Source organism: Indicator indicator, chromosome 5, assembly GCF_027791375.1.
Source record: "Indicator indicator isolate 239-I01 chromosome 5, UM_Iind_1.1, whole genome shotgun sequence".
Lineage (NCBI taxonomy): Eukaryota > Metazoa > Chordata > Aves > Piciformes > Indicatoridae > Indicator > Indicator indicator.
This window is the reverse complement of record NC_072014.1, coordinates 29166738-29191192: the sequence shown is the minus strand read 5'-3', so window position 1 is coordinate 29191192 and position 24455 is coordinate 29166738. Positions and strand designations below refer to the sequence as shown.

At 44.2% G+C, this 24455-nt stretch overlaps 1 protein-coding gene across 1 annotated transcript; it reads right to left on the bottom strand.

The window, feature by feature from the left end:
* Positions 1-7965: 7965 nt before the first annotated feature.
* Positions 7966-24164, bottom strand: MRAS (muscle RAS oncogene homolog). Its single transcript, XM_054381482.1, has 5 exons — positions 23969-24164; positions 15977-16130; positions 12773-12872; positions 11398-11477; positions 7966-8317 (listed from the first exon to the last, which is right to left on the bottom strand). Exons 1-5 carry the CDS (start codon positions 24159-24161, stop codon positions 8218-8220), a joined length of 627 nt encoding a protein of 208 aa, XP_054237457.1. The 5' UTR covers positions 24162-24164; the 3' UTR covers positions 7966-8217.
* Between the last annotated feature and the right edge of the window lie 291 nt (positions 24165-24455).

The window sequence follows — 24455 nt, the reverse complement described above, 5'->3', positions numbered from 1 at the left end:
ACACAAACCCAAGCACACATCATCAAATTCAAGGCACCAGTCTCTCTCCAGGGAGGAGCACCAGTTCTGTCCCACCTAACAGGGCCTGTGGTAAAAGGCTATTGCAGAGAAGAGACAGCAGGGCAGTAAAAGATGCTGTGCTTTAGCCAAACTGGCTCTCTAGTGATTTTTCAATGCTATGAGCTCCATACTGTTCACAGTAATAGGAAACCCAACTGAGACCATTGCTAGGGCTGAATAAGCCTGCAGTTTGATGTTAGTTGGCAATAAACATATAGGCAACATTCCTTCATGTAGCACTGGTCAGGCTGATGCTAACTGTGGCCTGGGAAGCAGAAGCAGTTTATTCAGCACAGGCATCAATAACACAATTTTACATGGCCAGTTCTGAAGATCCTCCAGATGCTGAGGAATGACTACACCAGTATTAGATGGCATTATTTCTTTGTGGTTGCCTTAAGGACAACATTCAAAATGGCAGGTCCTTTGGCAAAATATGCATTAGCCTCTGCCTCTTGGAAACTTGAACAGCAACCTAGCTGTGGGCTCATATGGCTTACACTTGGTGCTCACAGGTTTGTTCCTTTAAGGCAGCCCACTGGTGATGTACTCACCAGCATTGGGGGCTCCACGGTACAAGCAGGGTTCAAGCTTTTGTTCTGTAAAGAAAGAAAAAGTGGTTGTGTAAATAAGCCCAAAGTCATTTTACAAAGGGCAAACATCTTCCTCCTAAATGAAGCAGAAATGGTGACCTTTTCAATTTTTATTTTCTCTCTATAATGTGATAAGCTGAATCCCAAATTAGGATAGATTGTTTAGGAAAAAGAAAATCAATTGAAAATACAGGGAATTACGCCACTTCTAGAAGCAGCCTATATTTAGTAGCTATTTACAGTTTTTATCAGAGACTGAGCCTCTGAAGATAACTGACTTTAGACCTCTTCTTTCAGCATTTAATATTTATCTTCATTTAAGTCTATGCTAATTGTAGTTTCACAGCTTGAAGCAAATTGAGCACGTCTCAGCAGTGCTAAGTGTTCGGGCATCTCACCAACTTCAGCTCTTTCTGCAGCCTTCATATTTCTGTGCTATCATTTCTGCAGCTGACAGAACAAGATCTGCCACTTCTGAGTGTCCTGACTGTAAAGTGACTGGATTGATTCATGAATGCTTTAAGATCCTGAAATGAAAACCTATTAGTACTGCTCTTCTATTCTTATGGCAGCAAGTATCATGTAAATTTTGCCAGAACAATTGTTACATGCTAGAGTAAAGCCAACAAAAACCTAGCACAGTGCCACCTCCGACTATTTCATACTGCTGGTGCGACTGCTTTGCTTTCCCCATCTCCTGCTGCACCTCCCCTTCTCTATGAGGCACCTTCTGCCAAGGGCTGCCCAAATACCCACCCCCATCAGTGAGCTAACCCTTCTGGCCAAAGAGTACTGAAGGAGACAAAGAGGCTTCATCAAGCCCAGCCAAAAAAAAACCCCAAACGTGGGAATGAAACACTGTGACCAGCCCTGCGTGAAACTCAATGCCAAAAAATGGCTTAAGATCTTGTGAAGGTTTGGAAACGGGGATGAGGGCAAGGCAAGGCAGGAAGCTCCCCGAAGGAAAGGGAGCAGCACCCTGCCCCCAGCTCACATAACTGTGCTTTGTTCAACCTTTACAGTTGTGTGAGCAGAGCCCGGTGCATCAGCCTTTGCTTTGAATTTCCTGCTCTTTATGGGCTCACATCCCAGAGACTGAAGCATGGCTCTTACTTCAGAGCTTGCAAAAAAAGAATCCTCTGCCCCATAAGCACATGACCAGGTCTGTCAAGGGATTGCCAGCACCAGGGCTCCTGCTTTAAGGGGATGTGGGCTATTGAGATGCAATTAGGTATGCCAAATACTCCATTGGATCTTGAGCTGGTTAGGACTGACTACTGTAGTGGAGAAGAGCTGCTGTCACAGAAGCCACATGATAACCACCTCTGCATGTGGCAGTTCAAGGACCAGCTTGTGACTTGTTCAGCTAGGCTGATTTCTCAGCAGAGATTGTCTTAATCATAGACTGTACAATGTCTCTTACTCAGATTTGCAGAGGATTTGGCTTTATATAACAGGCTCCCAATTCACAAAGCTCCTTCCTCCTCTGCTTGCTCCTGCTCTCTTATTGAGCAAATCCAGGATTTTGTCTGAGTCCCTCCTCTTTGGCTTCTGGACCCAACCACATGCCCAGTCTGAGCTCTCAGACTATGTTGTACATGCCCTGGTCTGCAACATAGAAGCCTGGGAGGAGGGATGGAAACCAGAGAAGCAGTAACAGTTGGGGCAAGTCAGACTGCTGAGTTGGGTTTGGCACGATGTTGCTGGTCTCCTAGGATTCCCCAGGACAAAGGAAACCCTCAGTTCAAAAGAAGCAAAAAAGCTTCCCAAAACTGTCAGGACTGTGGGACTTTGCCTGTCTCTGCTCTACACTGAGCACTGCTGGATATCACCATCACTGTCATAAGCACTAACCTCTGTGCTTACCGACCTGGCAGGTCTCACCTGCTGAGCATGAGCCTTCTTCCCTTGCCCCTCCCTACCTCTGGACCGGCACACAGCAGCAACTAGTGACCACACTTTTCTCTTGCCTCAGCAAGTCTTGGCCTGCCTGACCCGCTGGCCACTTACACATGATTTTTTGGAGCTGAAGGGAAGCAGCAGGGATTTTCCACAGCTGTGGAAAAAAACCCCAAACCTAAACCAGAGCATACCTCTGTGCTGCGGCTCCTTCTCTCTCCCCATCATGGGATCCAGCACAAGCAGAGTCATCTCTCTCCTGTGTTCTGCTGCAAGGAAGTCCCATGCCATCCCAGACACTGTGTCTGTGAGATCATCTATGAAATATTTATTCCCCTTGCATGCAAGAGAAAAAGAATAAAAAAGCCTGCATAATATTGATGGACTCTGTGATAGCCAAATATTGAATTATTTAGAGCCTAATTGTGCAAGGGATACTCATGAGATCACTTAGGCTGCAAGATGCAATTAATACATTTCACAAAATTGGTGACTTCTGCGTCAGACTTTGTTTTGATGCCTCAATGAGACCCTAAAAACCAGGTGAGATTACTTTGCAGGAGAAGAGCTAGAATACCCACAGCTTTTTCTCAGAGCACTGCTGTGAAATAAGAAAGAGCTTTCAAACCACCAACTAGCTGCTCAACTATCTGCCTAAACACACACATTTGGAGCCATTTCAGATGCTCAGGTGAATCTTACCTGGCTGTTATCTGTTGATCCAGAAGGGAACAGATCTCCCACAGTTCTTGTGTTACGTCTGATGCTCCCAACCAAATACCCTGCATAACTCAAGTCATCTGCAATGGCATTAAAATACATATAGAATTGAGCCTATGTGACTGCTGGCCCCAGCAGACCTCCCAGCACAGGGAGCAGTGACCAAGAACAGCATCATTCCCTGTGATGCAGTATCCTCTGTCTCCTTTTTACTGGAATGTTTACTGTGTAGTTATAACGTGGTGTTTCATATGTGCACCAAAGGTCCTCTTTTCTGTCCAACCTACATCAGATAGACTGGCCACCGAACTCCAACTCACAGAACTTGGATTTCCAGACACAGAACTTTTCTTTCCAATCCCAGGTACAAAGGTTGAAGTGGCAGTTGTCACAGGGGCTTGGCTATTTCTTTAGTGCCAAACTTCTCTCAAGGTCTCTCATTAACAAATGCATATCTAAGGTAGTCCACAAGTTATGTCTCAAAACACTTATATCCTGCATTCTTCGTTATATTCTACTATTAGCAGAGCCTTGGGGGAGAATCACCTCCTCCCCAAGCACTTTAGTAGCATTTAGTAACTATGCCTTGAAAACACTGCAGCTAGGCTCTAGGCAGTCTATTTTAGCCTTGGAATGGCAGCACTCAATGCTGTCTTCTCTCTGCCTAATAATGCTCATTTCCTTGAGATGAGGCACATCATGTGTGTCTAAAGCCCCCAGCCTACCCCACTTTACAAATTCTAGTACAGCTGTAGTTTTAAGGAGCCAGCCAAAATTTATGGCAGATTAAAGGACAGAGAAACATACTGCAGTGGTCTCTTGCTAAACTGAAACACCTGATCCAAACCAAGCAATTTCAGCCTCTCATTAAGCTCTTGTCATCTTCACCATCTCTAGCATTTTTCTACTGAGCACTATCACCTTGCCCTGGGACAAGGGGTAATGGATATAAATTACAACAAAGGAGGTTCCACCTCAACATGAGGAGGAACTTCTTCACTGTGAGGGTCACAGAGCGCTGGAACAGGCTCCCCAGAGAGGTTGTAGAGTCTCCTTCTCTGGAGACTTTCAAGACCCATCTGGATGCGTTCCTGTGCAACTGGTGCTAGATTCTATGGTCCTGCTCTGGCACGGGGGTTGGACTCGATGATCTCCAGAGGTCCCTTCCAATCCCTAACATCCTGTGATCCTGTGACCTAAGCATGGTTTACTCAGATGTACCCAGACTATCACTGAGCAGCTTTGCCAGCAGTAACACTGGCCTTGTCTGAGACAGCCAAGAAACCAGGTTTGTAGGTAGCCCATCACCTGCAGGCTTGTACTGGCTGTTTGGTTGTTGGGGTTTTTTTTAATTTTATTTTATTTTTTCGTTTTTGATGTTACTGGATTTTTGTTCCATTTAGATCTGGCAGGCAGAGAGTGACAATTAAAACCTCTGCTCACACCAGAGGAAAAATGTATTTTATTTCAGCCAGGTACTTATCCTTCTTGTCCTTCTCACCCTGCCTTTTCCTTAAATGAGAGACAAAGGTAGACAGACAGATGACTTGGCTTGTACAATAAATGCCATACATCTCAAAGCCAGTAAAAAAGAAGCCAGTGTCTGCTTTATAGGCAGAAGGACGTGAGGGAGGAAGAAGTAATATGATTTACCTGAAGGCAGTGGTAAAAAAAGCAAGGTTAAGGCTATGGCCTGCTGTGCCTTCTAAATTGCTATTTAGTAGAAGAACTGGAGTGTTCTGAGACAGGTTGCCCAGGGAGGTAGTTGAGGACCCTATCCCTGGACATATTCAAGGTGAGGCTTGACAGGGCTCTTGGCAGCCTGATCAAGATGAGGGTGTCCCTGCTTACTGCAGAAGGGGCTGGACTAGATGACCTCTGGAAGCCCCTTACAACCCAAACCATTCTTTTAGTCTATGATTCTAAGTGAATGCAGAATTACCCAGGGGTTGAAGATCATGCTAGATCACTTGGACCATCAGGAAAATAAGTCCTCATACACCCTTACAGGATCCTTCTCCAGACTGTCCCTGAGCAAATCAAAAAACTCTCTATCCACTGCATACTCCATAGAAACAAACAAGAAAAAGAACCCAACAAACAAAGTCACCTACCTTTGTGGTTGGTGTTTTCTGCACCAACCTGTGTCTCACAACCCAGGTTTCTAGGTGCTGTGTATAGCAGGAAAGGTGCTGTCAGTTTCTTTATAGCTCTGAATATGAAAGGGTGAGTTAGAAGTCAGTAGGCTTTGTATAGCTCACTATTTTGAGCACCCTACACTTGTTAGAGATGTGACCCCTGAAACACTCTTTGCTATCAACAGGTTGATGAACATAGAAGATGGGCATGCTTTCCCCATTTTCCACTATCTATATTCAGTTGCAATCTGCTCCTTTCCCCTCTTTCCTGTTATTCTGCAATAGCTGTTAGTTGCTAAAGAAGCTGAAAAAAACAATTATGATGCCTTCAGCAAAAGCAGGTAACTTCTCACATGCAGTGCTGAGTACCCAGCAGATGTGACTCAAGATACACACATACTGTTTTTAGCCAAATACTCTTAAGGGTTTAGATAAAAATAATGAGGGGTTTCAGCAGAAATCAGGTTGTTTTTAAGTAGAAGGGCTCTAGGGGGTATTAACAAGGCTCCTTGAAAATGCCATCTTCTTCTTGTGTGGGATCCCATAGCATTAGTTGTGTATATTTAAAAAAATATTAAACCAGTAGTCAGACAAGACAGATTCTGGCAGGAAAGTGGAAACAGGGTTTACAGCAAATTGGGTTGGTTTCAAATGTCATATACCTTCTCATTTATTAGGAGTTTTGAAGGCAAAACAAATGAGATGCCTACAGGGAGCTCTTCACCCCCAGAATACAGAGGCGAGTCTCAAGAGTCAGGATTTGACCCGGATGGTTTCAGTCACCACAGTTCAGCCAGCAAGGAAATAATAGAGTGGGATAAATGCTGCAACGCTCTCGAGCCAGATCTCAGTTGACATAGGGTGCTGCAACTTTGCTGAAGCCTATGGCCCCCATCCAATATTAAAAGTCCATGAAGGGTACTTCTTTCCAGTATCCCCCTCCTTAATGCGTCCCCAGAATCTGTCATCAGACACAAGGGGATGGAGGCAGTGGGGCCAGCATTACAGTAAGCAGCTTGCTGAGCAAGCTGCAGCCATTTGCTGTCTTCTGGCTGTGATGAAGACTAAGTTATGAAAATGTTTTCATTAGCCTCACTCACCTGGAAAATAATCAGCAGCCATGTCCAATTTTAAAAGGTGGTGTGGCAAAGAGTCAAGAAATGAAATCTGGTGGCAAACAGATTGTAAAGAAACATAAGCAATTAAGTCTGTGATGATCCACCATCTTGAAAGGATCTTCAGTCTTCAATACCAGGATTTTCTGGGCTCAGACACATAAATCTCACGAATTCACACTCTGCCAATATTTTAAGTCATACCCATAAAGTATATTTGAATAGGATTCAAGCTGGTGAAATGCAAGTTGTTACTTTTAAATGGGTTTGGTGACCCTGTGAATGGAGCTGGTGGATTCAGTCCAGAAGATTACAATCTATTAACTAAAGCCACCACAGTTCTTGGTGCCAGGAAAGGTGTGAAGAAAAATGGATCCTCTCCGGGACATGTTTGACCATATTTCTGGTGCCCCAGATGGCAGCTTGAATGGCTGCAGGTCTTTGGTCTTGTCTTTTTTATATGGCATAAAGATGTTTAGTCTTTGCTGATTTCAGGGAGCCATTTTAGATATAGTAAGCTTATGAAAAGACATGTCCCACTTGAATCATTTTCAAAACACCTCTTCCTTTCAAGTCACCAGCTCTCAGCAAAGAAGGGAGAATAAGAAATGAAGAAACAGTGAGCCAAAGCCCATAAACGGGTTTTCTTCTCTTTATGTGTGAGATGAGCCTGGGAAAAGTAAAACAATTCATCTACTCAAGAGGAGCTTTGCAGGGAAAGGTTAACGAATAATAAAGAGGGATTTAGATCGCACCACTTTACACACATTTATGAGGGAGAAATTCAACACCCAGATAACAAATTCAGTTCAGGTTTTACTTCCTCTCTCCCTTCTCTCCCCCCTTAGAGATGACATACCCTTCCATTTGTAAAACACTTTAATTTAAATACTTCCAGGTTAACAAAATGCCTTAACTTTAACATGCCCCATATTACAAAACAGAAACAAAACCTCTTGACAAAGAGTAAGAAAAAAAAATATAATCCAAGCCCAAACCTCCTTTCCTAAGCTGGAGTTTATGGTCTATGAGCTGGCAGCCCTCCAGAGTCTGACACAATGTCTGGAGCACCCAGAGCAGCTGGAATTCATTTTCTTCCTCCAAATCTATGCACTTTCATATGAAGTCGTGTTTTGGCACTGCTGCCTAAGAGAGAGTTCAGTGCAAAAACTCTAACCCCAGCCGTGTTTCTTTGCAACCCAACACTCACTGAGCAAACACCGAAAAAGGAGAAGAGGGGAGAAAAAAAATATTAGAGAAAGAAAAGCCCTCTCCCTTCCCCCACACATACACAGACAACTGTACCAAACAGGAGGGGCTATTCAAGGCTGTTCGGAAAAGGGTCACAAGGAGAAATGTTTGCAGATAAAACTGACACTTTCCCCCCACCCCCCACCCCCCCCAGATAAACATCATGGAGGCCCCTGGAAGGCACTGGGGATGTTTGAGAGTCAAGGTCCTGCTTGTCCCTTCTGCCTCCCATCCTTGTGGCTCCCACACAGGCTCCCGACATGCCAACCCCCTCTGTGAGGGTCTGGACCCCCATGAGCTGCCTCCTCCGAGCCACCATGGGGAGCCTGAAGGGGTGGCAGGGCCACCCGGGCGTTGCGCTGCTGCTGCTTCTCGCCTGGATCAGCAGTGGGTCAAGGGGGGGGAAAAAAGAGGCATCCAAGGCACTCCCACACAGTCCTGTCACAAAATCACACACTGGAGTTTGTGGGAGCCTGTGGCTCTGTCCCCTCGCCATTTGGTCTTTTTCTTCTTCTTCTGGCTTTTCTCTGGGATCTGTTGCCTGTTTTGCAAGACAGAGAGGAAAAAATAAGCACATGAGACACAAAGCTGGGTCAGACACCAGCATCGTGAGTCCTGGGCAAGCAGCAGAATGGCATTTTGGCATGCATATGTATATTTGCATGTATATCTCCATCTACCCTTCCACCACCATGCTGTTTTTCATGTCACACAGCTAACAAGAGAGCTGCCTGCATTTGTAAGGAAGGAGGAACAAAGCCATAAGCAAACATGAAGGCTAACAGCAGGGATGTCCTGCCAGGTCATGGTGCCTCTGGGTTGCCCTGGGTGAACAGTTGCCTTCTCCCCTGCCGTGGGGGCTGCTCTGGGAAACAGGGATGCTCTAAGCAATGCAACGTCATCCATCACACTGCTGCTAATGCTCATTAGGGAAGAGGACGAAAAAGACACGGAGTGCACAGAGAAATAAACCCTCCTGGAAAGATTTGCTTGCAGCTGGCACTGTCCTTAGTTGCACTGCTGTGGACTTGGCTATGGAGGGGGGCTAATAATAATGATAATAATGAAAAAACAGTCTGCTGCTACTGGAGCTCTGACCTGTTTTAGAAGCTGTGAGGAGTACCAGAGCATGGAGAGTGAGCTAACCCCAGAGAGATGTCCCTGGCTGTCTGAAGTCACAGCCACCAGAACCATGCAGCTGACAGCACTCCTGGCAGCATGCTGCAGCAGACCCCATCAGTCAGGTCAGTTGTGAGCAACTTCTAAAATGTTATGTTGAAGGCTACATCCTTTTCACTAAGATGAGGCATTGTCCAACTGTACCTATTTGCAACTGTACCTCTTTGCAGCAGCCACTCAGCTAGCCCAGCCATGCAAATTCAACAAAGGCTTTATAGTTCAAACATCTGATAGGCAGCCCTTAGACTTAGATTTTATGGCAAGATAAATGATGCAAACACTTTCAGCTTCCATAGATTCAGTGTCTAAATAACCAACCCAAGAGTGTGAATAGTTCAAAGTCAGCCTCTTTGCTATGTAATATACCAAGCACTAAACTGAGACCAAGTTATTCAGACTAGGATGAGACATAGCTGGGGGACAAATCACGATGGCTTTAGCTGGTGTTTTTCTTACAGCCTCAGCTCCCAAATGTTTGCAACCACCTAAAAAACTCAGCTTTGACTAATAAGATTTTTTTTTTCAGTGAGTATGAAGGCTGGAGGCATGAAAAGCATAAAACTTCAAAGCTAGGAAGCTGAAATAAGAAAAATACTTTGAAGTTAATTTGGATAGACACTAAGCGACCACAGTGCTCTGGAACTGTTTTAGAGATCCAGCAAACCATGTCCTGTGCCCACTCAAGACTTCTGCTGCGACAGTCCTTGAGTATACATTGCTGCAGCATAAAAGGGGTATCGTGAAATTTAAAATACCTGTTGGACAGACTCAGTCACTTCACTCCTTTCTGGATATTTCTAGAAATGAAAATCAGGCAAGCGCAAGAAGCACAAACAGTGACAACCCTGAACAAGCCTCCTCACCCTGCAAACTCGAGTGGGCTCTGAGGACCCTCTACGTTTGTAAAGGAACGACAGAGTCACTAGGGAGCTGTAAATTTACATTTTGTTTGAGAAAGATCACTATAAAAATCGTACTTGGTGGGTGATGCATCCTATGGCTGTGGGCTGTTTGCAATGCCCAATGGGCAAGCAAAGCTGCATTGTGGCAAATGACCATCTAGATCACACAGCATCTCTTTGCTCCCTGACTTAACCTAAGTTCCAGATGTTGTGAACATCCCTGGTGCTTCTGGTACCATGGAGGGTTTCACCTCGCTGGCAATCTTTTACAGTGACTACTCAGGAAACTGAGGTGCATCACCTGCTTGTGAGCTTATGGAATACATTTTCAGGGGTTGAATTTAGTGATGTCTCATTTTACAACATCCCTCCCAGCCTGTCTGGAGTCATATTATGTAGAGAAAGCAAACGGAACCTCACCATCTCATTTTGGGGATGGTATTTTTTTTTTCCCCTAGAGTAGACTAGATGGTAGTAAGAGCTTGCTGTAACATAGAATATCTATCCAGCTAATGTTGAGTTACAGAACAGTTGGAAAATAGCTTGGGACATTTCCAACTCAGCTCTGTATTTCTCCAAAGACTTTCTGCCTTCTGCTTTTGAGACATGTGGGAAGAGTGGGCAGTACCATCTGCTTTCGATGGAGGCTGACTCAAGGCTGTGCTAAGATATTCACAAGTACAGATACTCTGTGAATAAATGTCTCATGGTTTAGTTGCTGAGTGAGGCACTTTGACTGTGGTGGGGAGGAGCATGATTTCGGCTCAGCACCTTCCCAAACCATGAAAAATGAGGGCCTGTAATAATGTGGCAGACAACTGGTGCCAGAAAAACAAATCTTGAAGAGCTATGAGGTTATCAGCTGAGACACTGAGATGTGCATGCAACTCTTTTCCTGTAGGGCAGCTGGGATTTTGGAAGGCAGACCCTTCCTGCTAGTAGCAGGAGCAGGGGTTTGACTAGAGAGCAGGTGTTTGCCAAAATGAGCAAAGGCAGCTCATGCCAAAAGTGGGAACAAGCTTCTGCAGTCTGAGGAGGAAACCTGTGACTTACCATTAGCTCATGCTGTTTTTCATACAGAGCAGCTTAATTTTTTCCATGTAATGCACAGAAAATGTTAGAAGTCACCTACATTAGAGTTTTGTAGAATTTTTTGCCAGTCCTTTTAAACCCCTGGCAACAAGAGATCCTGAGGGGACAAAGCTATGAAAACTCAAATTACTGGTCCAGAGCTTTTAATGCCATCCTTATAAAGCTGCTCATTATAGTCAGCTTTACACTGTTCATTGGATAATGTATTTTCGTTATGGTCACAGCTAGTTTTCAACCTGCCTAGCACTGATGTCTTGCAAGGGTAGCTAAGTGCTAGTAAGATCCCTATGCAGATAAAGGAAAAGGAAGTTATAAACCCCAGAAATCTCACACCTGCAACCAAACCACTTGGCTCCTGCTCCCCAGAAGTTGGGTCCTGGCTCTCTGGGCTAGGATTCCTGCACATCTCATCCATGGCCAGTGAGCAAGTGAGGAGATTGCAGCTTACCTTATTACCCTCACGAGATCATGGAAGGCCTTGTCAACATTCAGAGGTGGGTCCTTGGCGCTAGTTTCTATATAGGGAATCTGGAGAAATGTGGCATGAGAGATTAGTAACAGCCAAAATGTTGGTAGCAAACCAATTTCAAAATGAAAAACTCTAAAGGTTGGAGAAATTTTGTGCCCAAGAGACCAGGACAACACAGGTAAACAAAGTGTTGTCATGACACTGCTATCAATGCCTTCACTCTCACAGTGAGGTCAGTGAGCACTTACAAAAGGGTCTGGAGTAAGGACCAGACAAACCAGCTGCTATCAGAGCTCTGGGTTTAGGGAAGTCTAATCATAGACTTCATGTTGTCAGGTGTTCTCTCCCCTTAAGCTGTGCTTACAGACACGAAAATAGCAAAAGGTTGTTGAAAGATGAACACTTGCCAAAAATTTTTGATTGCCACATTTTATTAGGACTATTGCATGAATATTTTATGACTACAATTCCCCTTCAGTGTAAAATGATCTCCTTCAAAGTCTGACAGCCAGATGAGACCTCCTAGAGTGCTTGTCCAGCACGCTGGCAGATTTATAAAACTGTCTCTGATAAGGTATTTTTGTACACAGCCTTTTCCACATACAGATGGGTGTAACGTGTTGCAGTTAAAGTGTCCTGGCTCCTATAAAAATTATATTCCTTGGGGAGGGAAAAAACCTGCCCTGACAAACTCCCATTGTGGCTTGTTTAGAGACACCACACAGCTTGCCATTTAGACACAGCAGGCTGCCAAGAGGTCTCAGCCTTATTTTTTTTTTTTAATTTTATTTACCTTCCTTATTTATCATCCCTTGCCATTCCATTCCTTCTGCAGGAGGTGTTGCCTCCCTTTGGGTATTCAGGACTGCTGGTATTAGAGGTGATCAGTGGAATAGCATGTGATCTACACCACTCCAAGACCAATGGCATGAATAATGCAGAGCTAAGATGGAGGGTCAGATGTATGTAGGCTTAACAGCCTAATAACTTCATTATTTTTAACAAGCTGGACACCTGGATATGCTTCCTAATGCCTGACTTCACCTTTTCACTCCAGGTGAGTGCATTTTTTCCCCTCATTTTGAGCACTTCTCATTTCTTGCCACATGTACACACGGTTTGATGATGGTTATAGGTTTCCTACAGCCCTGTGTGCTGTAAGCAGAGGTTCTAGTTTTAATGAAGAACTGACAGGAGGTTGCATAGCTACTACTTGGTAGTAGTCAAAAATGTAACTACAAATGTTCAATTGTAAGAGAAATGCTTTAATTCAGCTCCAAATGAGCAGAGAATTTAATTCTGAATGCCTGTAATGGGGCTTACAACAACCAGTGAAACAACTCCACAAACTTACATTATGTTTTGTTGCCATTTCTCTTCCCTGTTCTCTTGTAATTTTCCGTAAATGCATTAGATCAACTTTGTTCGCCACCAAAATCATTGGAAAGGACTCTCTGAAAAAACCCAAAACCACCACCCAGTTATTAGTGGACTACAATGAAAAATGCTGAGCATAAATTTCACTTTTGGATGCCGACATCATCTAACATTTTCTGCTACAGACATGCCACATACGTGTAAAGATATCCAAAGAAAGGCCAAAGAAATACACTTCAGCTCCCCTACACATATGTTCATAGTGTAAAAATGCACACATTCATTCTTACTTGCAGGCACTAAATCTTCAGGGATTTAGTGGCATCATTTTTGCAATGCCTGATAATAGCTAAGCCTCAAGATCCAATCAGGTTAAGAAAGAACTACAGAATTAGTCAGGAAATGAACTGAGACAGAGTTGGATCTTGAGCAGGAGATTGGGACAGTTTGTAACAACTGAGGCATCTCAGTAACTGCGTATTTGTGGCAGCTGCTTGTCACTGCAAAGTAAGGATGCATGGTGGAGAAACCGGTGTCAGTGCATGTCCTGGTCATCCACTGAAAGTGACTGTGGGAGAAGGAAAAATGGACTTCGTGAGCTGGTGCTGGAGGGGCATCAAATAGGGGATAAAATGAGTGGGAACAAAGATCCTCATCAGTGTTACCCCAAGACAAACTGAAAGGCTGGTAGTGGTATCTGGAAGGAGGCTGGAGGTAATCAAAGACTTTTGCTAAGCTTCCAGATACTATTGCCTACCATATCCTGCTGCTAATCCTAGAGCAAAAATCTGATGAACAACCATCCTTTTGTACCAAACCCTTCTACCTCTGTAACAATACTCAGTATTTCTCTAATTTTACCAGGTATGTGAATGATTGTCTTCAGCTACTGCCTGAGAAAAGACACATCTATCCACACTATGTCCAGTGCAGGGCCCTCCTCACAAGGTGTGTGGGTCAGGCTCTCCCCAGTAGAAAACCTCATAGCTACAGTGATGGAACGGAACTAGGGCAGCTCATGCCACAGGAGGTCCTGGCAGTGCAGCCACTGCCCACCCCAAACCACCTCCCATATGGGCAGGTGCCTTTCCTCTGGCTGTATAACAAAGAGAGCAAAGTTGTGCTGCAGGGCCTTTATCTACTGCTAGGAGGGAGGAGGTCCCTTCTGATAACTGGCAGTTATGGTAGTATTACTTTCTCATATTTAACTTTAAACCCTCCTAACAAGATTCCAGTGTTCTTTGCTGTATCAGAGCTGGTTTTATTGGGATAAGGAGCAGCTGGCTGTACTAATTTCTGCAGAGAACACTTTCCTACGTAACCCTGGATTTTCAAACAGCATTTTTATGTCATTTTTCATCAAGATGATAAGGGCTCCATCTTCTCTCTGGCACATTGCCTCATTGCTCTTGCTGGAAAAGTACTGTACTGTGCACTCTGCATTTTAAATGAGTCTTACAGTTATTCATTCCGATAATGTGGCTTTGATTTAATTTTAATACCTGAACATCGATATATCTTGACTCTGATCATTCTGGAGCAAAACACTTGCTTGTCTGGATTATTTGATTTCTTTTTGGCTGGCAGCACATTGCTAAGAAAGGGATTACATTTGGATGGTATCTCATTTGCCTTGTTTACTTCAGGCATAAAAGTCTGTGGGGACTTTGTTCCCTGTTGTAAGCTGTATGATTGCTAGTTGGACAAAGCTACTATAGTTGGAAGTTTCACTGTAATGAAGATTATGGAAAGAAAGAGGAGGAAGGCTTTGAAGAGCTCTGCTAACACAGCAGCCTGCAATTCCTTTGGATTTTAAGTTGCCAAAACAGGCTGCTAGCTTGAAAAGCAAGACAATGCTCTGCTCCTAGCTACCCTCCCAGAGGGTCTGGGAGGATGGTTTCTTTACTTGTGCTGCTTCTACTGCTATAATTTGCTGAAGGAGCCCAGGTTTTGGATGAAGTGTTAAGCTCCTCATGCTCTGTGCTTCGGTGGTGTTGAGCAGGGAAACAAAAACAACCTCACCAGCCTGTTTCACTTCCTGCTTCTCACACGCCGGCCACAGTGTTTGCACTGCGTACAGCGGGGTAAAAGTTTCAGTTCAGAGCAAAACAATGAATACTGCATCTTATTTTTCACAAAGTTAAAGTAGGTAAAACTGACATCAGTTTAGGGCAGGGTTATAGGAAATGCTGTTCCATCTTCTTCAGCTTTCAGAAAGAGATTTAATTTGTCCCAAGCTGGGCCAGCAGTGAAGAAAAGACTGTGTTGTGATCTGGGAGGCAGACTGACTGATATTTTTCTTCATTTAGATGAAATCAAAGGGTGGGTTTTCCTTTACTTTTTACTCTTGTGGCCTCCACTTTGGATACTTTACTGGAAGAGCTGTCAGCTGTGAACCTCACATGATGTGAGTCCACCCTTCCTGTGAGGAAGTTATTCAGAGCTGTGAAAGGAAGCCAGCAATGAGGCCCGAACCCTCTGGTGGCTTTTCTTGATGACTTCCATAATTAAAACCTATTATGAATGGAAAAACTAAGTATTTCATAGCTGCAGACATCTAACAGCTTATTTCACACCCCACCCAGGATTCATCACCTCTTGAACTGGGATGGGAAAAGGGAGTTATCTCCCAGATAAACTGGCAGCTTCCCCTTGTTCTGTCAGGACTCTTCCTTCCAACATGAGGCATTTTCCCTTTCAAGACACTTGTTCACAGCCTCAAATCATGCAGGTTTGTTTGTTTGGCAGAAACCGAAGCCAGGGGTAGGAGAATGCTGCCAGGACACACGAAACAATTAGGTCCGAATGGATGCTTGTGGACTCCCTGCTGGTGTTCCCAAAGTATCTGCCCTGTGCACAGAGCATCCTTCCTCTCTCCAAACTAGTTACCTTCAAAGGTGCCTCATCTGCCTTTCTCAGAATGCTTTGCCAGACAGTTCTATCAGAAGTTTCTCCCTTCCAGATCCATTTTCACTCCATCATAACACCACCTAACTGTACCGTGTTGAAAGCACTACATGCACATCAGAAGGGGTAAAACACTTCCTCATACACAGGCCCACAAACCCACACACAAGGATTTTCCCTGGGGCACCCAGGAAGTGAAACACAGGACAAAGACATGCAACTGCCCCATGGCACAGTCTCCAGAGCAGTGGAAGGGGAGTGAGGCAGCACCCACCTGTCCTTGACTCTGAGGATCAGCTGGTGGAACCGGTCCACATGCTCAAAGCTGGCCTTGTCTGTCACCGAATAGACTATGAGAAAACCATCTCCGGTCCTCATGTACTGCTCCCGCATTGCACTGAACTCCTCTTGGCCTGCGGTATCCAGAACTAGGAAAGAAGAGATGAAGGATTTAGTTACTGTGAGTACCTGCAGCTCTTGTCACCACTGTGTCCTACATGGTCTTTCTTCCTCCACTGGGCTTAGAACTCTCCAAGACTGCAAAAGACTTGACAAAAGCAAGTTGGATGGACATGATGGTTTCTTGTTATAAAACAAAAACTACTCCCAGACCCTACTCACCGCCATGTGTCTACAATGGAAGTAGCTAGAAGCTGATTGAAGCTGGTGGAAAAGCTTTAGGTGACTTGTATATCCTGTATAGTGATTGTGTTTCTATGCATTGATAATGCCTAAATCTATGCTCAAATCCCCTAAAACACCCCAGATGCTGCTCCCCACTAAATTAAACTCCTCTCTATGATGACCATTACTCACTAGTTCTGCATCAGTCTGCTTTGCAGGGCGTCCCATCAGCTACACCATGGACCACATGTGCAGCAAGCTAAAGCAGCCTCCTGGGAAAGCAGTACATACTAGTGCACACATCAGTGCCAGTTCCTGGGCCCTCACTTTCTACACTGCTAGGATTTTGAATGGCAGGAGACTGGTACCAGAAGAATTCATTGGTTTAGGTTATACCAGTACAAATGTGGTGTGAGCTCAAAGTGCATCTGCTGCTCAGAAGCAGCAGTCCTAATACATCATTGTATCCTAGAGGAAAACACACCTTCAGGACAACTGGGAATGCATCTCAGTAAACTGGGCTGGGTGGGAAAACTGCTTCTGCCTCTGCTGTACAGCCACAGCATAAGCACCTGCCCACAAGTGATGGGGAAAGCCCAGGGCACGGGTGGAAGGAGGCTGTGGCAGGAGTGTACTGCTGACAGAGCAGCAGGGCTTGATAGGCATTTTTCTAGTCTGAGCAGGCCCACAGTCCTAGCAAGATGCCTCCTCTAGGGGTAAGTATTCAGGCTGCCCTGATTTCCAGATGGGCCGAGGATAAAGCCCACTTTGCTGCTGGTGTTACTTGCTGAATCAGCACAGGTAGCCGCAGGCAGACATGCTGTGCATGACAGTGCACCCCATGCGCCAGCCCACGCAGCTTCACCATGTGTCTGGAGGAAGGGCAGCTACCCTGGACTGCCTGGAGACCTTACTTGGTGATGGCAGGCCCTCTAAAGCCTTCAGCTTCACTCGTTTGTCTGCCTTATCTGGTCTTGAATGTATTTCCCTGAACTCTTAAAGTGAAAAGAGCTACACTGTTGTAGAGACCCTGAGATTTAGGCTTCTTTGCCAAGTAGCTGGAGCTTGCTGGAAAGTCACAAGTGTCTCTTTATAGCCTTTTATCCTGTTTCTCCCCTCTAAATCTAGGAAACAAGGGTCTCACCTCAAATGCATCCAGGCTGTTCTTAAGGACTGTACAGAAAAAAAAAAAGAAAAAAGAAAACAAGAAAGAAAGAAAGAAAGAAAAAAAGACACTGCATATGCTGGTGAATTTCTGTCCCCTGGGCAGAACTGCTACCATGGAATAAGGCCAGGACCTCATGGCTAGGATGGAAGAGGAAATTAATCCTTCCTACCCGCCCAACCTGTAAGGAGAGGCTGGGCTGCCCTCATCTGACTTCTGCACCAGCTGGACACAATGGCAGGGCAGGGCTGAGAGCTGGTAACTAACACATACTCCCTTCTCCTCTCCAGCATACATACCCAACTTGTGATGAAGTAAGATAGCTTCTTGCAGGGGCGCAGGCTCTCTTGCCCTCACTCAACCTTGAGACAGGACAGGAGCCTGAGGAGAAGCTGTGGGCAAGAAACTGGATATGGATGTGCCTGCATGGTAATTTGCTTAGGGACTTCCCCTTGCTCTGGCACATTTTCAAACCTTCCATGAAACATGAGGAACACCCAGATCTGCCTGCACCCATCAACCCATCCCCAGCTGCTGCCCCTCCAAAACTTTGCATCCCCTACAAGAAGGCAGGGGACTAGCCCTGGGTGGGGGGGTTGTTGGGATACCAAATTGACAGCATGGGTCTGTGCTGTCACTCCTACCTCGTGCCTGGATCTTGGCCATGGCATCCACTAAACACAGGCAGAGCTGCTGTGTCAGCAGCTGCTATTTAAAGGGAATTCACTTGCAGCATTCATAGAAAGGTGAGCAAGTCCAGGCAGCGTTTAAAACAGCACTTTGAAAATACAGCAGTGAAAGTCATGGTTAATCTCAGATGGGTTACTAATGCAAAGCTAAGTGTCAGGTGGATGGCCAGACAAGAGTCCTTGTTTTAAGTTTAAATATGCTCTTCATGAAGACAACCTCCCCATCCTAACACTTCAGTATTGTAACGAAGCAGAGGGGAGAGTGCAATCTGAATCCCTCATAGGCAGGATAGGACCACATCCTGGAAAGCATCAACACCAAAAAAAGGGCCACATGGAAGTAGCTTTGCTTCTGGTGTAATCTTGTGGCACAGAAGCTTCAAGAGAACTCTCAAACTGAGAAAAGGGAAAGCAGCAAAAAGAAATCTTTGGAAGGTGAAACTGGCAAGGCGATTTCACTGGCTTCCCAAACATGTGAGGAGATTTAAGCAGTTAGCCATCATTCACCTTTAAAATTCCTGATGACATACCAGAAGCTATAGAAATAGTCATGCTCAGAAAAGAACTGTGAACTCTCTTACCCCTGGTACACTTTAAGCCAGCAATTGCCTCTTAGTGGAAGTTGCCCCACTGGCAGTACATAAAAGCCAATGTGGAGACAAGGCTGGACTAAAGCACAGTGAGTTTCCCCTGCCTCATTCTTCCGAAAGCTGAACTCAGATTGATAGGCTGTGCAGCACATGGCCAGGGATTTCCAACAGCAAACTTGGTGAAAAGTTCCTACAAACTCAGCCGAAGAAGCAGCAAGGAGGAGCATCAACAAACGTGTTTGGGTAAAGACTGAGGAGAGAAAAGCCAAGGACTATATCTGACTAGGAACAGGCATTCAAAGAGGGCAAAGCCTTTTTTTACAGAGCTATCATACAAATCAGCTGGAGACTAAGCTGAGAGCAATTAGGCTGTAAGAGCCCAGCAGGAAGTTCTCCTGCTTTGCCAGTAAGAGGTTGCTGAGGGAAGAGATGGTCTTTTCTGCTTTCCAGTGGATGTGACCCCAGCTGTTGTGATGAACTCCTTGCTAATTGAATCCTGCTCCCATAGAGCTCTCCACACCATTTTCCTGTGAATCTTGATGGGTTAGGCAAGAGTGTGGCTCCTTAGAGAGCACTTCTGAGCAGACACAGGAGCCCATGTATACACAGGAATTTGTGGTCCAAAATAGAAGCACTCAGTGTTTTCAAGTATTTCATGTGGCAATATCTCTGTAGCAGACAATGCCGAAGAGGTATGAGGTGGCCATGCTGTGCACAAGGCAAGGCAGATGCTTCACTTGGTCAGTGTGATGCTTTTGGTCTTTCCAGACAGAGCCACACTGTCCCCAACATAAGAGCTTTCCTTGGGGAAAAGCATGTGATGGTGAAACACTGGGGCTTTTATGAGCCCTTCTTCTGTACTCTAAATATACAGATGTTATAACACGGAAAACCTGAGTACTGGAATTCTTGCCCTCTTCTTATGGAGAGGGGCCTTCAGAAGAAAGGCTGAATCACATCAATAAACAGAATAAAGATACAGGCTCTTAAAGGAGTTCTTTCTCTGACAAAGGGCAAGTATTCAATGCCTTGTGTTTTCCATGTTGCAACATCAAAATTTTCCTAGCAGGAAAAAAAATCCCCACAACTCAAGACAAAAAAAGCTCTTTCAAGGTTGCAAAATTCGAGTAATTAAGGGGGGGAAATACTGTACACAAATAAAAGAAAGTACAAGCTTAATTTGAATATTAATTATTTCAATGACACTACCTAAAGTTTAAATAGAAAAAAAAAAAAAAGAGAGAAAGTTTTCAATCAATCATTTTTCCTCCAAGTCTGAAGTGACCTTTGATCTCCCTCTGGCCTCCTGGCTGAACTGTTCCCAAGCTTCCTGAGGAGGAAAGCAGACAGCCTGTCCTGAGATGACTAGCAGCAAAACCCTAGCCAAAAAAGGATGCATGGGAGACATGAGTGGAAAGGACAGAGAGAGCGCCCAGGGAAAGGAATGGTTCTTGGTGTTAGTCCATTGGGGTGGACACCTCCTCTGCAGGTCTAGGCCAATGCAGGGGCACCCAGGGATTGAGAAGGGTACCTGGGGATTGAGAAGGGCACTTGGATGGAAGAGAAACGAAATGGAAAACTGAAGTTCAGGACTAGGAAGACAACATCTAGGCAACAAGACTCATCTAAGTCATACCAGGGCAAGAGAGCACTGCTTCCTTTCACCCAAGCCACAGGCACAACTCCTTGCTTTGCTGGTACCAATTGGCACAGTGCTACTGACTGCTAAGAGTTTAGTCCAATTCATCAACACGCTCAAGCCATGGACTTGTAGCTCTTCCTCTCCTCTTCATTGTCACCTTTTTTATCTGTGTGGTTTATGAGCCATAAGGAATTTTGAAACACTGGGAATTTTTGCCATATTAAGGGATTTCCCTTTTGGCTTCATGCCCAGATTAATAATTCCAGACTGGCATTTTGTAGCCACAGCAAAAGAAATCTTTTGCCAATTACTAAGTTAGCCTGCACACAAGAAGCATACAAAATCAATGACAGCAACTCAGTTGGAGCAACAGTTAATCAAAGTGGATTAACCCTAGCCTCCACTTAATTCTGACCTGATGTGTCTATACAGCACCTGCATGTGCATGCATTTAACCAAGCACATCAGCAATGTTGATTTCAGCATGAACAGGGAACAAATGAAGATAAAATATGCAGAGAAAATGGGAAGCTGATTTAAAAGCATCTTCGGGGTGGCAGCACCTGAAAAAAATGTGCTAGCCACAAATTGCCTCTGCATCCTTGATGCAGGTTAAGTGCCCTGTTCCACTCCATGACACCTGTCCTACAAACACTGCTTCAATAGTCTTAGAGGTTGGAGGAAAGCTAACAATGAAGTGTTTTTGTGTAGTGTTGGACTTGAACACACCAAGCACAGATTCTGTAGTCTTCTGGGAGGCAGGGAACTGTCATAGACTCTTCTTTGACGAGACATGCTCAAGCCAGACAGCAAATATGTAAAAGAAGAGTTTGAACATGGGTTTGGCTCCAAGGCTTAAAATCTGAAATAAAAACCTGTTCCATTTAAGTCTACTTTCAGTGAAGGATTTCAGCAAAGGGAAAAAATGCAAGTCAAACATTTCACCATGCTGCCAGTTAGGGCTATTGAATAAATGTGGGTGGAGGTCTTCATGGAGGGAAGCCAAATTCTTTATGCAAGCTGGCTAGCTCAAAGACTTTTTACAACATAATGCTGGTACAAATACCAAATGCTAGAGATACTTTGTACAGAACTGCTCAGGCAACAGCCAGGAAGAGAGTAGGTTGTGTGTTTGTTTTGTTTTGGTTTTAATTAATTTATTGGATGCCAAGGGACATGGCTTTAGACAAACAAAACAAAACCACAACAAAAAACCCCACCAAAAACTAAAACAATTTCTGCAAACTTAGAAGCTTATAGAGTCCCTCACAGTAAATCTTTACTTGGTAGTCTCATCACCTAACTCCAGATCCTATTTTTGGGGGCAGGCACTTTCTTCTTCCCATGAAGCACTGCAAGAAACATCAACTTGTAAAGTATTTGGCCAAACAACAGCTGGAAATTCTGGAATTCATCGTGATGCATCTTCACCCTTCCTATCATGTCTGCCCCTAATTTTATACCAGAAATGATTCATGTAACCATGTGCAACCACAAGAGCAGTTGTCCCAAGTATACGGTAATCTCCAAGAATGACCTAGATCCTAACTAATCCTGTGACAGAAAGGTGTGGCAGAAACCACATGTGATAGTATTCCTGCCCTGTTTTTACCAGGTAGATGGTAAAGGCTCACGTGCTTTTCCAAGCAAGAATATTGCTTTTGTTCCAGAATTCCAATTGTTCAAAATCTCATGTGGTAGGAAGAGAAGCAGCAGCTACAGTTTCACTTCTGTGGCTGCAAGTTATCTGTGGGCACATGACCTCTGAAAATCAGGGATTCCCAACATGCCATTCAAAGCCACAGCTGAATTCAGTTCAGCTTGAACAGAGTCACTAAACTCCATCTGAGCAAAAGAGAAGTTTTGGTATTTTTTTAGTAAAACAAAGGGTTAAGTTTCTGCTTCTTGGAAAACATTCTCTTTCCCCAACTCCCTCTAGGTCAGGGTTGTTTTGTTTGGGATTTGTTTGTTTGTTTGTTTTTTCACTAAACCAAAATTCCAAATATTCAGTGAAAGATACCCTTTCTACTTTCCAATAATTTACAAAACCAGGCTGTTTCAGCCAACATCAACATGTACAGCAGCTGGTAGTGTTCTATCAGAACATGAGGCATACTGGTGAAGATAAAGGTTGCTCGTTTTAGAGGGCTGGATTCTGGACTGAAGAAGAAAACATGAATTTCACTTACAGCACAACTGGATTTTCCTTAACACTGGCATTTTAAGAATAAGGGTGCACAGACACATTATGTGGTGGTTAATTGAAAGCAGGTATCTCTGATGCAGATGACAAGAAAGAGACACTGGGCATCGATTTCACAAACATTCCCCTGTATCAGTTATCAGCTACTATCACATTTAAATGAAAAAATGTTAGCCAGATTAAGTTATTTTGGTTTGTTTTGCTTTAAAATACTGAGTGGAGGCTGTTTTTTAAGGACCGTGGGGCCATTTGTACTCACTCAGTTGTACCTGATAAATCCTTAAGTGTACAACTAAGATTTCAAATTTCCAGACCAAGCTTATGGTCTTCACAACACACCCCAGTTGTGTAAGTGAAACAAAATTTGTTTCTATTTTGCTGCACTACCTAAGTATTGTCTAAACCAAAAGAAAAACTTAGAACATTTAACGCTAAGGTTCCCATTATGGCTGTGGTCAGCCTGTCTCTTGCAGCACAAATTAATTAGTTGCAGCATTAGGGGCTTTTTCCTCACCTATAGAATCAAGTATTTTGGTGTTTGTTTTGGTTTTTTAATTTGTGGGTTTGGTATGGTTTTTTTTTTCTTTTTTTAATTTGTGGTGGTTTTTTTTTGATTTGTTGGGTTTGAGTTTTTTAGTTTGGTTTTGTTTGTATGTGGGGTTTTTTGGTTTTGTTTTGTTTTCTGGGGTTTTTTTTGGTGTGCCTTTTTTGGGGGGGGGGTAGGGGGGGGAGTTGTTTCAGGGTTTTTGGTTTGTTTTGTGTCTTTGTTTGCTTGTTTGTTTTTTAAAAGCAGATTTTCTCCAAAGAACTGAAAGATCTTGCTTACAGCAGCTCTCCAGGCTGGTACTCTACCCATATTTAAATGAAACAGGTAACTAGATAGGCAAATACCATGCCTGAATGATGGGAATTAAGAAGTGTTACAATTCTTCACTATCAGTGGATGAAAGTTTTGATTAAATGCTCCTTCTGGTTATAACCCTCATTCAGTTACCCACTCGCTGTTATTTCCCAGGGGATAAGCCTAATCACAGTGAAGTATGATTAGCAATAACCACGTCACAGTGCTATAACTCACCCCTTGTAGAAGCCTACTCCAAATGTCTGTGATGATGTATAGTTTTTTTACTCTCCTGCAGAACTGGAACCAATGCAACTGGAAGCAGAAGCTTTGCTGAGATCAGCTGCAGGCCACGTGCCTCAGTTCACAAGCCAGCCTGCACAAAAGCTCCTGGCAGCCCACAGTGGAGTAGGAGGGACACAAGGGGACAACATCTTGTGGGAGGTATTGAGGTCTGTTTGCACTTAGGCTCAGCTAGAAGTGACAGCAGACCAGCTGAGTAGCTTGCTTACCATCAAGAATTGCCCACTGCCCATCTATTTCTGTGTGCTTCAGATAGGAGTCTTCAATAGTTGGGTCATAGTCTGGCACAAAAATCTTCTGGAAAAACTGAATAGTGAGAGCACTCTTCCCCACACCACCGTCTCCAACCACCACCAGCTTGTATGTAGGGAGATTTTCACTGGGAACAGCACTTGTAGCCATGCTTCCAGTGTGATAAACCTGCTGGAGAAAGAGATCATCTCTGATTACTCATCAGCAATGAAAAGAGGACAGCACTACACAAGGCTAAGAAGTGAGGATGAAGTCAGCACCAACAACCAAATTCCTTTTGGACAGGAGCAGCTATGTCTACCCTCCCCAACAACTCTACTGCAACTTAGACTCATCACTTAGAAGTGCAGACAACCTCACCACTGTGGCTTGTTTACTCCTGCCTCATCTACAAGAATCGCTAATTGTCACCAAATGTGTGTGCAAAATTTTATCATCTAAGTA